Below are 18,142 nucleotides of genomic sequence, written 5' to 3' on the forward strand. Positions count from 1 at the left end.
TTAGCCTATGCCGCTCTGACATTGCTCATCCATATATTCTTATTCCATTCCTTTACTTAGATTTGTGTGTATTAGGTATTTGTTGTGGAATTGTTAGATATTACTTGTTATATTGCTGCGCTGTCAGAACTAGAAGCACAAGCATTTCAATACACTCGCGAATAACATCTAACCATGTGTATGTGACCAATAACATTTGATTTGATACCTTCTCCGCTGTGCAATCTGGTTTCCGAGCTGGTCACGGGTGCACCTCAGCAACTCTCAAGGTACTAAACGATATCATAACCGCTGTCGATAAAAGACAGTACTGTGTAGCCGTCTTCATCGACCTGGCCAAGGCTTTCGACTCTGTCAATCACCGTATTCTTATCGGTAGACTCAACAGCCTTGGTTTCTCAAATGACTGCCTCGCCTGGTTCACCAACTACTTCTCAGACAGAGTTCAGTGTGTCAAGTCGGAGGGCCTGTTGTCCGAACCTCTGGCAGTCTCTATGGGGGTACCACAGGGTTCAATTCTCGGGCCGACTCTTTTCTCTGTATACAGTGGGGAGAACAAGTATTTGATACACTGCCGATTTTGCAGGTTTTCCAACTTACAAAGCATGTAGCAGTGTGTGCAAACCTGGTCAAGAAATACAGGAAACGTATGATCTCTGTAATTGCAAACAAAGGTTTCTGTACCAAATATTAAGTTCTGCTTTTCTGATGTATCAAATACTTATGTCATGCAATAAAATGCAAATTAATTACTTAAAAATCATACAATGTGATTTTCTGGATTTTTGTTTCAGATTCCGTCTCTCACAGTTGAAGTGTACCTATGATAAAAAATTACAGACCTCTACATGCTTTGTAAGTAGGAAAACCTGCAAAATCGGCAGTGTATCAAATACTTGTTCTCCCCACTGTATATCAACGATGTCGCTCTTGCTGCAGGTGATTCCTTGATCCACCTCTACGCAGACGACATCATTCTGCATACATCTGGCCCTTCTTTGGACACTGTGTTAGCAAACCTCCAAACAAGCTTCAATGCCATGCAACACTCCTTCTGTGGCCTCAAGATGCTCTTAAACGCTAGTAAAACTAAATGCATGTTTTTCAACCGATCGCTGGCCGCACCCGTCCGCCCGACTAGCATCACTACTCTGGACAGTTCTGAATATGTGGACAACTACAAATACCTAGGTGTCTGGCTAGACTGTAAACTCCCCTTCCAGACTCATATTAAGCATCTCCAATCCAAAATTAAATCTAGAATCGGTTTCCTATTTCGCAACAACGCATCCTTCACTCATGCTGCCAAACATACACTTGTAAAACTGACTATCCTACCGATCCTCGACTTTGGTTTTGTCATTTACAAAATAGCCTCCAACACTCTACTCAGCAAACTGGATGCAGTCTATCACAGTGCCATCCGTTTTGTCACCAAAGCACCATATACTACCCACCACTGCGGCATGAATGCTCTCGTCGGCTGGCCCTTGCTACATGTTCGTCGCCAGAGCACTGGCTCCAGGTCATCTCTAAGTCTTTGCTAGGTTAAGCTCTGCCTTATCTCAGCTCACTGGTCACCATAACAACACCCACCCGTAGCACGCGCTCCAGCAGGTATATCTCACTGGTCATCCCCAAAGCCAACACCTACTTTGGCCGCCTTTCCTTCCAGTTCTCTGCTGCCAATGACTGGAACGAATTGCAAAAATCGCTGAAGTTGGAGACTTATATCTCCCTCACTAACTTTAACCATCAGGTATCTGAGCAGCTTACCGATCGCTGCAGCTGTACACAGCCCATCTGTAAATTTCCCATCTGTAAATAGCCCATCCAACTACCTACCTCATCCCCATATTGTTTTTATTTAGTTTGTTTTGCTCTTTTGCACATCACTATTTCTACTTGCACATCATCATCTGCACATCTATCACTCCAGTGTTAATTTGCTCAATTGTAATTACTTTGCTACTATGGCCTATTTATTGCCTTACCTCCTTATGCCATATGCACACACTGTATATAGATTTTATATAACTCTGTGTTGTTGTTTTTTGTCACACTGCTTTGCTTTATCTTGGCCAGGTCGCAGTTGTAAATGCCAACTTGTTCTCAACTGGCCTACCTGGTTAAATAAAGGTGAAATAAAAAATGTATAAAAAAATGTTTACTTAAGTACTTTACACCCCTGATTGTAAGTCACAATGACAATCAAATTAGAGGTCTGAAGACATACACTATGAATACTTACACTACACGGCCAAAAGTATGTGCTCGTCGAACATCTCATTCCAAAATCATGGGCATTAATATGGAGTTGGTCCCCACTTCCAATTGTGGTGAGCTTTACACCACTCCAGCCAACGCTTGGCATTGTGGGAATGGTAAACTTAGGCTTGTGTGCAGCTGCTCGGCCATGGAAACCCATTTCTTGACACTCCCATCTAAACAGTTTTTGTGCTAACCTTGCTTCCAGAGGCAGTTTGGAACTCGGTAGTGAGTGTTGCAACTGAGGGTAAACGATTGTTATGCGCTTCAGCACTCCGCGGTCCCATTCTGAACTTGTGTGGCCTACCACTTGGCGCCTGAGCCGTTGTTGCTCCTAGGTATTTCCACTTCACAAAAACAGCACTTACAGTCGCGATCTCTATGGAGATTGCATGGCTGTGTGCTCAATTTTATACATTTGTCTTCTTCTATGGTATAATGTCGTTCGCAACAATGTGAAGTGTGGGTGTTATACACCTGTCAGCAACCATTGTATCTGAAATAGCCGAATCCACTCATTTTGAAGGCGTGTCCACATACTTTTAACCATGTAGTGTATCTACTGCTGGGCTAAATACGCCTAGCTTCTACGTCCCATAAACGTTTCCAAAAAGTAATGTATTTAAAAGTAAATAAGAGAAACAAACCCGAAACAATTGATCACAGCCTAGGTCTATGCCAGACAGTTAATCCTTTAATTTAATTAAGGTGTTTAAGGACGTTGTAGCTGTGTCAAAACACGGCCCTATTTTCTGTCAGCAAGTTTTATTTTGTCTTTGAAGTGTGAAATGCACAGCGCGAGGCCAAGAAGTTGTGGAAGACATGTGGATGGTCCTGAAAAGTGAGAGTGAACATTCGCACGGATTATTCCCTTACGATGAATTTCCATTTGTATTCATCATGGTGTGATATGCGAAAAAATGCTTAAAGTAGATTACATGCCTCAATCATTAATAGCTGAGGGAGACGTCACTTTATTTTTGAATCGTTATCCCCGGGAAAAGTGCGCTCTACTTCGAAATAATATGCAGAATTTGGTGACCCATCTTTCACGATGTCAATTTCAAGGCTGGATGAGGGTTATCGGTAAGTAGCAATTAAACACAGCAAACGTGTTTAGCTAACTAGCTAGCTAATGAAACCTCAAGTACGGATGAAAGGGGGAGGAAGTCGCTTTGCCTCAAAGCAATGGGCTCCTAGCTAACTAGGTTGATATGCGTGAGAAAATGTTATTCCATGCACGTGAAGTAAACACCCAGTGTACAAACATTACGAACACCTGCTGTTTCCATGACAGACTTACCAGGTGTATCCAGATGAAAGCTATGATCCCTTATTGATGTCACTTGTTAAATCCACTTCAATCAGTGTAGATGAAGGGGTTGAGACATGTTAAAGAAGGATTTTTAAGCCTTGGGATAATTGAGACATGGATTGTGTGTGACATTGAGGGTGAATGGGCAAGACTAAAGTGCCTTTGAACGGGGTATGGTAGTATGTACCAGGCGTACCTGCTTGTTTGTCAAGAACAGCAACCTTGGGGGCTTTTCACGCTCAGCAGTTTCCCGTGTGTATCAATAATGGTCCACCACCCAAAGGACATACAGCCAACTTAATACAACTGTGGGAAGCACTGGAATCAACATGTGCCAGCATCCCTGTCGAACGCTTTCGGCACCTTGTAGAGCACATGCCCCGACGAATTGAAGCTGTTCTGAGGGTGCAACTCAATATTAGGAAGGTGTTTTTAATGTTTTGGCCAGCTCTAAATCAAAATTCCTGCTGTAGTAATTCTAGCTAGCTAGCTACACATGAGTCATGACAGGTGAGAATCTAATTCATGTGTCTTTCCTTTTCTTGTTGACAAGTTATGCAACCATAATACCAATATTAAAATGCAGGATAGAAGCTTGGTTGTGTAAAAAACAGTAACACAGTTGACAGGAGTGATGCAACCATTACAAAGAAAAAGTAAGCAGGACTAAGCTGTAAGCTTAACTGGACACACGGGATACTTATCCATTCTTCAGAAGAGGGAACAATCACTCAGCCTTGCTATGTCTTCAATCTGATATGGGCACACACTTACTGACAATGCTGATGTAGCCTATCATAAGGTTAACATCAAATGAGACAAAATCCTTCTTCCTCAAGCAGTATACTACTTGAACTTGTGAACATTAGAGGACGTAACACGCATGGGACATTTGACCCCTGGTAGTAACCTTAATCTCCCAGAAAGTGGGGATTACTGAAAGCACAGCGTTCGCCTGCAATGACATGATCTGTGCTGCCTGTACGAGACCACCATACTACCGTGAAGGTTATTGAATGATTCCCTTGATTTGATAAGGCTTGATGCCCTCTGTGTGATGTGGGGGAAGAAGGGATCTGAAAAATGCATTGATTGTTTGCTCTTTATCAGAGCTTACATGAGTCCCATCTCCACTGTACAATCTGGGAAGCTGGCATGTTTTTTTATGTGCACGTTTGTCATCCATTCCAATAGAAGGGACTTGCATCTATGTACTTACAGGTACTGTAATTAATATTGGAATAAATACACTAAAGTACACTATTAAGAGGAATCCACATTCATTGTCTGTCATAGCTTGTTAATATGTGTTTTGCAGATATGAAGAGCTCATCAACTAACTGGATATCCTGTGGCCAGCCTTTCACTGAGCCTGCCATATGGAAGCCCAAGTTCTGCATAGTTACCGACTGTCAGCTACTCCTATTGGACAAACAAGAGGTATTTAACTCCTACCAAATAATGAATAATATGTGGTGTGAGGATTGAAGAGATGGGAAATCATGTAGGCCTACATTTGTTTTAGTTTTTTTTTTAAGGAGAGTGGAATTCCACCCTTCTGGATCCTGGAGTGAACTGTCCCATTGTTTATTACCAGTAGCAACTGTAGCGTAAGTTGTTGTCATTGCCTGCTGTCCTGGCTGTTACTCAGATCCACCCGCTGCTGCTGCAGGAGCGCCGGGCCGAGTCGTGCACGGTGTGGCTACTACGTCATACCCTCACTGTGCCCAGAGACTGCCACACCCTTGGAGACAAAACAGCCCTGGCCACAGACAACAGTAAGTACAGTCTACCCACTCCTACCCTACCAGACTGAGTACACATCACTCCAATATACTATGGGATGAAACACTTACTTGTCAATCAACACAGTAGAGTACAAGTAAAATATGTGATCTTGTTCGTTCACTCTGTCTTTGAAGACAGAGTAGTCTGTAGTAGTCAACAATCGAGAGTAGTCAACAATCGGAAGCAGAGCAAACTAGGCTACTCGTTGTAAATATTGGTTTAGACATTTGTCTAAGGATGGAGTCTGGAGTAACTGATTTTCGGCTTTGTTTGAGTCATAATGCTACAAATGAATTGAGCCTAGATGTAGGTAAATGAAACTTTGATGAGAAAATTGCTTGTGATGGTGAAATCAAGGCATTTTTTTCAGAATGGGGATAAACTTCTTGTGGATTAGGCCTAACGGTGGAAGATTGTGCTTAGACATTATGAAAAAATACTGAAACTAATGTTTTGCAAAATTATCAGGTTTATGTTTAGTCTCGTCTTGGAGACAGAACTGAGTGATTTCTGCTAGATGGGCCAGCTGCAAAGTCAAATTTGGCTATATTCTAAACATTTATGAAAACAAACATGTGCTTTTTTGAGCCGACAGCACCTCTTACTGAGACACGGGTGAACCTAGCCTAGCCTATTTCCTTTCCTTACCACTGGAGGTCTCAGCAATCAATGACTCTGAACATCCTCAAACATTTTCTAGTCATTCCTTTCCCAGTACTCTGCAATAATGGCAAACTGTGACCACAGGACTCAAAATCGAAATTCCTTGGTGAGCTAATATAATCCATACATTTGCCTATTATTGCTTGTTTTTGCCCAGTAGTGTCCCTAGGTGTGCCCCTAGGTGTGCCCCAAGTAGAGTCCTTCACAGGTCAGTTTTTTGGAGCCACGCCGGCCACATCAATTCAGAGCCCCACCCGACATCAGGACAGATTTTTCTCCGCAACCCGACCCACTAGCATAGAATTGTTCAAAGAGCTGATCCGTAAACCAGTCATATAACATTAATTTATGTAATTTTTTTTATGACTCCAGAGTAGTAGGCTTTATTATGATTATTATTACTATTCCCCTTCCCCGCATGAATTAATTTGTCTACATATCTATTCACCATTTGGATAAAAGGAAACCATGCCATGCATTAAGAACTATATTTATTTAGTAGGTTCCTCAAACTTTTACCAGCTGCTCCGGTTTACACTTTTTATATGGCCTGCGTGTAGTCTAATGAACAAAAGCCTGAATTAATGTAATAATTAATTGATAATTAACTTAATTATCGAAAACAAATAGGCCTACCTGCTTGCACTTTGTGCAAGCTGTGTATCCATCTACCTTGTCATTGTCCTTCCAAACTGGCGATTTCACTCGTGCAGCACCTGTTTCCCCTATAATGTTGTAGTCTATACCCTTATCATAACCTTTCTTTTTATTTCTCCGGTTAGGCCTATGCTAGACATTTTTGCGTGAGCTAGGCTAGTCCCGTGTAGCTTAGTTGGTAGAGCAAAAATGTAAAATGTCAACAAAAAATGTATCCAGGGAAAGTAAGCTTGGCAATGTGTCATATACTCATGTGGGGAGAGGGAACATAAGCTCTGCGCGTGGACAAATTATAATGTTTTAGCATCACACAAATAAGGGATACTGTAGTTCCCAGCTCCAAACACTCTCAATGCTAGCGCGGCTGATGTCTTAAGTCTGCCTCGCTGCACACAGAATGGAATTCGCAAAACACAATGCAACACATGAAGCTTCTGGGTTTTTAAAAAGTGTATTATCTTGATTTAAAATGTTTCCGACCTGCAATGTAATGGTTCTGAACCATGAGCCAACCCACGGATTTAAATAATGTTTTAATTCCACCAGGAACCATGGATATCCGATCCGATGCAGGACTCCAGCCCCTAGCTGCTGTGCCCCCGTAGCTGATGTGCCCCTTAGCTGCTGTGCCCCTTAGCTGCTATGCCCCTTAGCTGCTGTGCCCCTTAGCTGCTGTGCTCCTTAGCTGCTGTGCTCCTTAGCTGCTGTGCCCCTTAGCTGCTGTGCCCCTTAGCTGCTGTGCCCCTTAGCTGCTGTGCCCCTTAGCTGCTGTGCCCCTTAGCTGCTGTGCCCCTTAGCTGCTGTGCCCCTTAGCTGCTGTGCCCCTTAGCTGCTGTGCCCCTTAGCTGCTGTGCCCCTTAGCTGCTGTGCCCCTTAGCTGATGTGCCCCTTAGCTGATGTGCCCTTAGCTGATGTGCCCCTTAGCTGATGTGCCCCTTAGCTGATGTGCCCTTAGCTGCTGTTGCCCCTGCATCGCAACCTGGTTGTGTAGAGGAGAAGGAGGCCGGCCGTTGGTCAGGATCTCAGAGAACTGAAGTGAGAGGGATTCTGAGCTATGTTTTGTTTAGTGACCATATGATGAAAAGGGAGAGAAGAAGAAAAAACATGCTGTGTCTTTAAGAGCTGAGTAGCGAGAGCTGGCAGCCAGGCCCTGAGTTGAGCTCAACCCAATCATAGTCCTGGAACGGCTGCCAGATGTAGCGTAGCAGCAGCCAGAACACAGCAGAGCTGCCCCTGCAAAACTAGGCAGCGCTACTCACTGGGGCAGGCGAGAGACAAGGATACCTTTCTGTGCCTCACTCGATTCTACATCCTCACGCACACACACGTACAGGGCTGGCAGAAAGGAGTATGCCTCATTCGGTGCTGTGAAGTTATGGAGTTGGACAACGCGGCCAAACCGGAGACCTACAATGGTAAGGAGAACGTTTTAATAAAGCTGACAAACTGTTGAAGCCTGCTTCTGTCCCCGTGGCAAAGGGAGCTTTAAGGTTAGAAAGATTGGTAGTTGTTCACTTTCTGCTTCTCTCTCACTCAGTTCCAGATTTGAGTTCTGGTGAAGTGGGGTTGTTTGCTGTGGAGACAGATTGCTTGTGGAATTCCTATGAATCAGATGTTTTGTTCGAGTAGATAGAGCAGAAGCCTGGGGGTTCTAATACTGTATTCAAAATACTGTTTACTAGGAAGAACTTTTAGTCCATTTGAAAGCCACTAGGAAGAATGTTTTAGTTCATAGAGATTGTTAGTTGCATTAGTTGAAAAAGTGATTGGACTGTTTACTGTTTTTGCTTAGAATGTGATGTCTGGGGTATTTTTCTGTCTCAGAATAAATTCGAACAATCTGTGCAGCAACTGGATTTCCACTCTGTAATCTGTGGGCTGAATGACTCATAAAAATCCTGTATTGGGTCTCCTGAGGAATAACAACTGCGCAGCACATTGGCTCAAGTGTGAGGATGTGTAGGAATCACTAAGATGTTTGAGAAAACAACAGAGATTGTTTCTCTTAAAAGATTGTACATTATTTTAACATTTCAGGAGAACAACTTTTCAGTGTACTGTTGATGAGAGATTCTCCTTTGTTTCAAATGGCAATCCACTTGGAATACTTTGAATATTTCCACAGCCACACTTGGCTGACTTGGATTTATTCAGTTTTATTAGCCGGGCTCTGTGCCATTTTCAAATTTGTCATGAGAATACCACACTAACTTTCATTTCCTTGGAAATATAGTCTGTTCTCTTATTAAATCCTACAACTAAGTGTACTTCAATGAGCTGAACCAATATCTAGTATCTACACAGTCGAGCATGGATTAGAGTAGTCACCCATCCTGGTGTTGGTGCTCAGACAGTCTTCCTCTAGGCTCTTGTCTGGGTTGTGCTGGCCCTATACTCCCCCTGATGCACCAGTCAGTAACCTAGACACTTCTTTGTTCATGACTGCCAGTATCTTCATGTCAGTGCTCTGATATGATCAACACATTTACTTAAACTCTTACGAACTAAAGAATAGTATGAAGACATCAGCCTATTTTTCTATTTAACATGACCTATGGTTAATTTGAATACATATTTTTGAATTTCTAGCTTTATGAGCATTCAATGTTTTGGTGTGATGAATAATTAAAGGATATTGAAGGATATTAGCATTTGCAGGATTCACTGTCAGTACTAAAGATACTGGTCTGGAAGAGACTTTTTTACCTCTACTCTAACAGCTGAAAAACACAATCAGAAATTCCTCTTCAAATATTCATGAATAATGAGCTGAAATATCAACAGTTAATTTTACATAGTGTTTGCTCATCATTCTCTTAAGTATCCAGAACCATTAGTTTTTCTGACAGTAAGGGATGACATGCTCCAGACAACCTGCAGTAGGCCTAAATCTAACACAAGGTGTTAGCATAATCTTGATGACATAATTATTAAATTGGACATAATCTCCTTTAGCATGAAAATAGTCAACATTTTCTTACTGTGTTGCAATGATGGATTGGCAATAGCCTATAGTGGACATGTTATTGCAGTTTGAGGGATGATCTTAACTCTACTGTTGGGGAGAAAGACCCAACATCCCACAGTGGCATTATACTTGGGTCCCATCCTTTTGTTCATCAATTTAGATGTCTCCCTAGTTACAAGAATGGTCCTATTCACTGCCAACATTTAGATACAGTATGTCTTTAAAACCAAATAATCTAACCACTGTTGCCTGATTTTGAAATGTCAGTGAAACAATTATAAACTGTAAAATGTGTTGTAAGGCGGCTTACTAAAAATCTCCCATGTTTTTTTATTTTTATTTTACCAAGTAGGCGAAACAGTTTTGTTTTTATCCCCTCTAGCATGGGAGAACTTGTCTGCTTGGGATGAGTCCCCCCTCCAGATTGAAAAATGCCTCCAGTGTACATAAGTGGAATTAGGAGCTAGAAGCAGAACTGCCATGTCTGTCGGTGCCATATTGGCAATTAAGTGTCCGCCTTATTTCCGTGACCAAAGAACTCTAATATAGGTTAGAGAATAATATCTCGAAAGTCTATTTGCATTGGATTATTTACAGTGCCCCTTAAAAAAGTGGTACGGCTTGCTCATGCATTTTGAGTTAAAGCTGAGGATTGTGGATGACATTTTAATGGGTCCATTTTGGCCCTCTTGAAAGGCAAAGTGCTTGCCTCTGAATTTATTGGGAGAATTGACAGAACAATGGTGCACTTCTTTTTGACTCAACTTTTTGCGGAGTTGAACTGCGTAGGTGCATTAAATCTAGCTTTAAACTGAGAAATGTTGAAGATTCATTTGTAACTTTTTTAGTCTATGCAATGGTAGTTTTTGTTTCTAAATCCACTTTATCCTGTACAGTGGTGAAAGTATGTTGGCTAGCTGACACCAGCTCTTCCCATGTCATTTAGGTGGAAACATGAGGCTGTCACTCATCAAATTGTCTTTGAATCTAGTAACAAGGCTCAGTTGTCAATGCTCCTGCTATGTGCTTCAGTAGTTTTACTGATCGGCATGATGACAGTTGCCTTTTGCACTTTAATTCACCTTGAGAGCAAGGTACTGATTTGAGAGATTTTACATTTCTATGAAATGTTTGCGGTTTAATGATACGGGTCCCTTTATTCAGCTCAGTTGTATTAGAGTGGAGTAACTGATTTAGTTGTCAGATATATAAAAATAAAGATAAAATGTTGACTAAATTAGGCTACATGGTTTGACTAAATGGTGTGAAGTATTTGACACACTAGTTCTCTTTTTCTATTCTTTAAACTCCACCTGTTGAGCCACTGTGGTTAAATGTTGAGCTGACAAGGAGAAGACAATAAGCAAATGTCCCTTCACTGTAGATCTCGTGCTCCATCTTTGACATATACACATAAACATGTTAAAGTGTGTGGGCTTGTGACATTTGAAGTCCGAATTCCTTCGGAGAGGAACTTGGCTCAGCTGGCTGTCATACGCCAGGGCAATTTGCTGACCTCACATGCTGCACACAAGTGTCTTTGTCTGTGAAAAAACAGCTGTATTAATCCCCTGCCCAGTCCTCACTGTTGTTTCTATAGTCCTCTCCACTCAGGAAGTTCTGTCTTGCACAGCTAGTCAGGCCAATGGGCTGGAGTGCACCACACAATGATAGACTCATAGCGATGAGTTGAGAACATACAGTGGAACAGCATATAGCATAGAGAGAGAGAAAGTATTTTGCATAAATTCAGAACAGTATTACCCCTCTTTGTAGGCCAAGGACACCGTTGTTCAAGAAACAGCGGCCGGCTATGGCAGAGATAAATCACAGATGAAAAAAACAACAACCTCATAACAAGGCCATACTTTCAAAGCCATATTATTTTTCCCGTACGTGAGTGATAATATGATACATTTCACTATGCCTCTTTTGAAGCACATTTCATAAGGCTTATGAAGCCTGCCTTCTCAGATCTGACTCCAGCTACCTACTGTAGCCTCACTCCCTATATACCGTGCCCTCTGATTGGCTACTCTAAGCCAACAATGTAGCTCTCTGCAGTGCTTGTTCCCCTGAATGCCACAGAGAGAAAAAGGGAGAGCGAGTATTGTTGTAACCCAGTACCCAAAAAGCTTCTGAACAAAAGAATGCCTCATTTATATTGTTTTCTTTACTCTTGGAAGAGACACCTCGGAGAGGCAGTCTTGACTTTGTGACCTCTCTTTGAGTTGAGAGAAGGAGGAAACGGCCGGGCCATTGTGGATGTCTCTAACTTACTGTTTAGCTTTCAGAGGAAAGGATCAAAGTCACTCTTTCTTTGGAGTGAGAAAAAGTATGTCTGAAGTTTTCCCTCATCCTTACACCTTTACCAGCTGTGATCTTTTGCTGAGAGAGAGAGAGAGAAAAAGACTGTATCTCTCCAGGGAGTCCCTTCATTGCTTTGTGCTCTTTGTGGAAGACGGACGCACATTGCAGTGCAATCCACAGGTACTGTACATTCCAATCACAAAACTCCAGAGAGTCAACTATGCTTTTGAATGTAGCCCTCCACATTGACTCGGTACTGGTACTCCTTGTATATAGCCTCATTATTGTTTTTGTGTTACTATTTTATTTTTCATTTAGCAAATATTTGTCTTTTTAACTCTGCATTGTTGGGAACGGGCTTGTAAGTAAGCATTTCACTGTAGTCTACACCCTGTTGTATTTTGCGCATGTGACCAATACCATTTTGAGTTGATTTGTATATTTTCAATCTAGATGTAAAAAATATAGTTTGCTGCCATGGTAACGCCAGTATAGAAATGCCAGCCGGTAGCTCTTCAATCATGCCAAGTTGTGACTTCACCACCCATAAGTCACCAAAGTGAAGTTCTTTTTGGCAGAATGTGTTGTACTGTATAGGTCTAAGTCAGCAAGCAGTCAGTGTGAATTTGAATTGTATAATTCTCCATCAGGAGTCACATTTCAATACACTAAAACAGACACAGAAATGTGGCAGGGCTGTAATAGCCAGTAAACTTGAGTGAAAACATGCAGCATGAGGATGGTTTTTGTGTTGTGTTTTTGCTGTTTGCATCGTGCTGTGAAGAATGTTTGGCTTAAAAGTATTTCAGACCTGGTTGGATGCTGTACACCTTGTCTAGTGATTGCATTTTGTGTCTCTAGACTTCTCTCGTCAATGTACAATGGCTCAGAGTCACACTGCCTGCAGAAACAACAGTTCCTTCCCAGTTTACCACCAACTGGATTGAGAAGGTCCATCTAGAGAGAACGTACACAACACTGCTTATTATCCACTCCTTTTCCCACCCCGTTCTCCAGAGGGAAACCCATCTTTCCATTCATTTGCCACGTTCACTCACTCCTAGATTCCTCTATGTGCTCAAACAATGTCGCTTGGATGATAAATTATGACAATCTCAATCTTTACTAGGGTTGTAAAATTCCGGAAAACATTCCCAGTTCTCTGGATCTTTCTGAAACGTTGCAATCCTAATCTTTACATATAGACACACAGTCAGCATGCTATTGATAGGATTGCTAATCCTGATGAAAGTAGAGCTGGGACAATAAACAGAAAATGATCGATACTGACCGAACTAATCATTTATCGAGGACATTCTACTGATATGGATAATAACGATAAGTAGCCTTTACTAAAGGAATGTGAAGTTTGAAATGTTGTAGCCTAAGTCTTAGGGCTGGGCGATATGGGCAAAATGTCATATTACATAAAAAAATGGACGGGATGACGGCCTTTTTATGTTTTTGAATAATACAAATTTAAAATGTGCTTTATGAGTAGTGCATGACCCTAGGGTGGCAACACATACATTCTAAGGGATTTCAATGGGTCTTTCTCCATTCTGATTGTTTTATACTGTTCAATTCAATTTCAACCTAAAATAATTTCCTGCATTTCCATCCATTTCTGCTTTTGTGCACTCTTTTGAGATCATTTCCACACTGCCACGTAGGGCTGCATGATATGGGCAAACAATCTAAGCCTTATTTTTAACCTCATTTTGCAATTTGACTTGTGATTTTAGAGTAAAATACTTGGATGAACTTTTGGAATCTTGGAAATAGAATAATCATTCTAATATAGTTAAAATAAAATAGTGGGCACTTTTAATGCAGTGTTTGACATGACAACGAATTAAAATGCCAGGGAGGAGTTATTGTGACAAGGGTATAAAGCATAATCTTTGGCTACAGTAACCGTAAAAGCCTTGGTTTCATGCATGTTAACATTAGAAGCCTCTGCCCAAAGTTAGTTTTATTCACTGCTTTAGCAAACTCTGCCAACCCAGATGTCCTAGCTGTGTCTTAATCCTGGTTTAGGAAGGCCACCAAAAACCTTGACATTTCCACCCCTAACTATAACATTTTCCGACAAGATAGAACTGCCAAAGGGGGCGGAGTTGCACTCTACTGCAGAGATAGCCTACAGAGTTCCGTCTTACTATCCAGGTCTGTGCCCAAACAATTTGAGCTTCTACTTTTAAAAATCCACCTTTCCAGAAACAAGTCTCTTACTGTTGCTGCTTGCTATAGACCACCTTCTGCCCCCAGCTGTGCCCTGGACACCATATGTGAATTGATTGCCCCCCATCTATCTTCAGAGCTCGTGCTGTTAGGTGACCTAAACTGGTACATGCTTAACCATCCTACAATCTAAGCTTGATGCCCTCAATCTCACATAAATTATCAATGAACCCACCAGGTACAACCCCAAATCTGTAAACACAGGCACCCTCATAGATATCATCCTAACCAACCTGCCCTCCAAATACACCTCTGCTGTCTTCAACCAGGATCTCAGCGATCACTGCCTCATTGCTTGCGTTCGTAATGGGTCTGCGGTCAAACGACCACCACTCATCACTGTCAAACGCTCCCTAAAACACTTCAGCGAGAAGGCCTTTCTAATCGACCTGGCCCAGGTATCCTGGAAGGATTTTGACCTCATTCCGTCAGTAGAAGATGCCTTGTTATTCATTTAATAGTGATTATCTCACAATCATAAATAAGCTTGCCCCATTCAAAAAATGTTGAACCAGAAACAGATATAGCCCATGGTTCACTCCAGACCTGACTGCCCTTGACCAGCACAAAAGCATCCTGTGGCGTACGGCATTAGCATCGAATAGCCTCCGTGATATGCAACTTTTCAGGGTAGTTAGGAACCAATATACACAGGCAGTTAGGAAAGCAAAGGCTAGCTTTTTCAAACAGAAATTTGCATCCTGCAGCACAACCTCCAAAAAGTTCTGGGACACAGAATAAGAGCACCTCCTCCCAGCTGCCCACTCCACTAAGGCTAGGAAACACTGTCACCACCGATAAATCCACAATAATTGAGAATTTCAATAAGCATTTTTCTACTGCTACCCTGCACCCCAGCCCCCCCCCCCCCCCCCCCCCCCAACAGCAACTTGCCCAATCTTTCCCCATTTCTCCAGATAACTGATGTTCTGAAAGAGCTGCAAAATCTGGACCCCTACAAATCAGCAGGGCTAGACAATCTGGACCCTCTCTTTGTAAAATTATCACCCGAAATTGTTGCAACCCCTATTACTAGCCTGTTCAACCTCTCTTTCGTATCGTCTGAGATCCCCAAAGATTGGAAAGCTGCCGCGGTCATCCCCCTCTTCAAAGGGGAGACACTCTAGAGCCAAACTGCTACAGACCTATATCCATCCTACCCTGCCTTTGTAAGGTCTTCGAAAGCCAAGTTAACAAACACAGATCACCGACCATTTCGAAACCCACCGTACCTTCTCCACTATGCAATCTGGTTTCCCGAGCTGGTCATGGGTGCACCTCAGCCACGCTCATGGTCCTAAACGATATCATAACCACCATTGATAAGAGACAGTACTGTGCAGCTGTATTCATCGACCTGGCCAAGGCTTTCGACTCTTTCAATCACCACATTCTTATCGGCAGATTCGACAGCCTTGGTTTCTCAAGTGACTGCCACGCCTGATTCACCAACTAATTCTCAGACAGAGTTCAGTGTGTCAAGTCGGAGAGCCTGTTGTCCGGACCTCTGGCAGTCTCTATGGGGGTGCCACAATGTTCAATTCTCGGGCCGACTCTTTTCTCTGTATACGTCAATGATGTTGCACTTGCGGCTGGTGATTCTCTGATCCACCTCTACGCAGACGACACCGTTCTGTATACCTCTGGCCCTTCTTTGAACACTGTGTTAACTAACCTCCAGACGAGCTTCAATGCCATACAACTCTCCTTCCGTGGCATCCAACTGCTCTTAAATGCAAGTACAATTAAATGCATGCTCTTCAACCGATTGCTGCCCGCACCTTCCCGCCCATCCAGCATCACTACTCTGGACGGTTCTGACTTAGAATATGTGGACAACTACAAATACTTAGGTATCTGGTTAGACTGTAAACTCTCCTTCCAGACTCACATTAAGCATCTCCAATCCCAAATTAAATCTAGACTCGGCTTCCTATTTTGTAACAAAGCATCCTTCACTCATGCTGCCAAACATACCCTCGTAAAACTGACTATCCTGCCGATCCTTGACTTCGGCGATGTCATTTACAAAATAGCCTCCAACACTCTACTCAGACTGCATCCAATTTGCTATCACAGTGCCATCCGTTTTGTCACCAAAGCCCCATATACTACCCACCACTACGACCTGTATGCTCTCGTTGGTTGGCCCTCGCTTCATATTCGTCGCCAAACCCACTGGCTCCAGGTCATCTATAAGTCGTTGCTAGGTAAAGCCCCGCCTTATCTCAGCTCACTGGTCACCATAGCGGCACCCACCCGTAGCACGGGCTCCAGCACGGAATATTTCACTGGTCACCCCCATAGCCAATTCCTCCTTTGGCCGCCTTTCCTTCCAGTTCTCTGCTGCCAATGACTGGAACGAACTGCACAAATCACTGAAGCTGGAGATTCATATCTCCCTCACTAACTTTAAGCACCAGCTGTCCGAGCAGCTCACAGATCCCTGCACCTGTACATAGCCTATCTGTAAATAGCCCATCTAACTACCTCATCCCCATACTGTTATTTTTATTCTTTGCTCCTTTGCACCCCAGTATCTCTACTTGCACATTCATCTTCTGCACATCTATCACTCCAGTGTTTAAATTGTAATTATTTCGCCACTATGGCCTATTTATTGCCTCACCTCCCTTATCATACCTCATTTGCACACACTGTACATAGAAAAGAAGTATATTGTGTTATTGACTGTATGTTTGTTTATTCTATGTGTAACTGTGTTGTTGTTTGTGTCGCACTGCTTTGCTTTATCTTGGCCAGGTCGCGATTGTAAATGAGAACTTGTTCTGAACTGGCCTACCTGGTTAAATAAAGGTGAAATATATATACACTGCTCAAAAAAATAAAGGGAACACTTAAACAACACAATGTAACTCCAAGTCAATCACACTTCTGTGAAATCAAATAGTCCACTTAGGAAGCAACACTGATTGACAATAAATTTCATATGTTGTTTTGCAAATGGAATAGACAAAAGGTGGAAATTATAGGCAATTAGCAAGACACCCCCAAAAACGGAGTAATTCTGCAGGTGGTGACCACAGACCACTTCTCAGTTCCTATGCTTCCTGGCTGATGTTTTGGTCACTTTTGAATGCTGGTGGTGCTCTCACTCTAGTGATAGCATGAGACGGAGTCTACAACCCACACAAGTGGCTCAGGTAGTGCAGTTCATCCAGGATGGCACATCAATGCGAGCTGTGGCAAAACGGTTTGCTGTGTCTGTCAGCGTAGTGTCCAGAGCATGGAGGCGCTACCAGAAGACAGGCCAGTACATCAGGAGACGTGGAGGAGGCCGTAGGAGGGCAACAACCCAGCAGCAGGACCGCTACCTCCGCCTTTGTGCAAGGACGTGCACTGCCAGAGCCCTGCAAATGACCTCCAGCAGGCCACAAATGTGCATGTGTCAGCATATGGTCTCACAAGGGGTCTGAGGATCTCATCTCGGTACCTATTGGCAGTCATGCTACCTCTGGCGAGCACATGGAGGGCTGTGCGGCCCCACAAAGAAATGCCACCCCACACCATGACTGACCCATCGCCAAACCGGTCATGCTGGAGGATGTTGCAGGCAGCAGAACGTTCTCCACGGCGTCTCCAGACTCTGTCACGTCTGTCACATGTGCTCATGTGCTCAGTGTGAACCTGCTTTCATCTGTGAAGAGCACAGGGCGCCAGTGGCGAATTTGCCAATCTTGGTGTTCTCTGGCAAATGCCAAACGTCCTGCACGGTGTTGGGCTGTAAGCACAACCCCCACCTGTGGACGTCGGGCCCTCATACCACCCTCATGGAGTCTGTTTCTGACCGTTTGAGCAGACACATGCACATTTGTGGCCTGCTGGAGGTCATTTTGCAGGGCTCTGGCAGTGCACCTCCTTGCACAAAGGTGGAGGTAGAGGTCCTGCTGCTGGGTTGTTGCCCTCCT

General features: G+C 43.0%; 1 protein-coding gene across 3 annotated transcripts in view; it reads left to right on the forward strand.

Annotated features, from left to right (window-relative positions):
• Positions 1–3,326: 3,326 nt before the first annotated feature.
• LOC129853160 (disabled homolog 2-interacting protein-like) overlaps positions 3,327–18,142 on the forward strand; it is a 106,148-nt gene continuing 91,332 nt past the window's right edge. For 2 of the 3 annotated variants that reach the window (XR_008759088.1, XM_055918900.1), the window contains exon 1: positions 7,690–8,106. Coding sequence is in view for 2 of the 3 variants with exons in the window: in XM_055918900.1 (XP_055774875.1) it covers positions 8,067–8,106 (40 nt within the window). In the remaining variant the exon portion in view is untranslated. Of the gene's footprint in view, positions 3,355–4,901; positions 5,024–5,234; positions 5,362–7,689; positions 8,107–18,142 lie in introns of those variants that run through there. The other variant, XM_055918902.1, reaches the window with a different exon arrangement.

The sequence above is a fragment of the Salvelinus fontinalis genome, chromosome 4 (genome assembly GCF_029448725.1).
Source record: "Salvelinus fontinalis isolate EN_2023a chromosome 4, ASM2944872v1, whole genome shotgun sequence".
NCBI lineage: Eukaryota > Metazoa > Chordata > Actinopteri > Salmoniformes > Salmonidae > Salvelinus > Salvelinus fontinalis.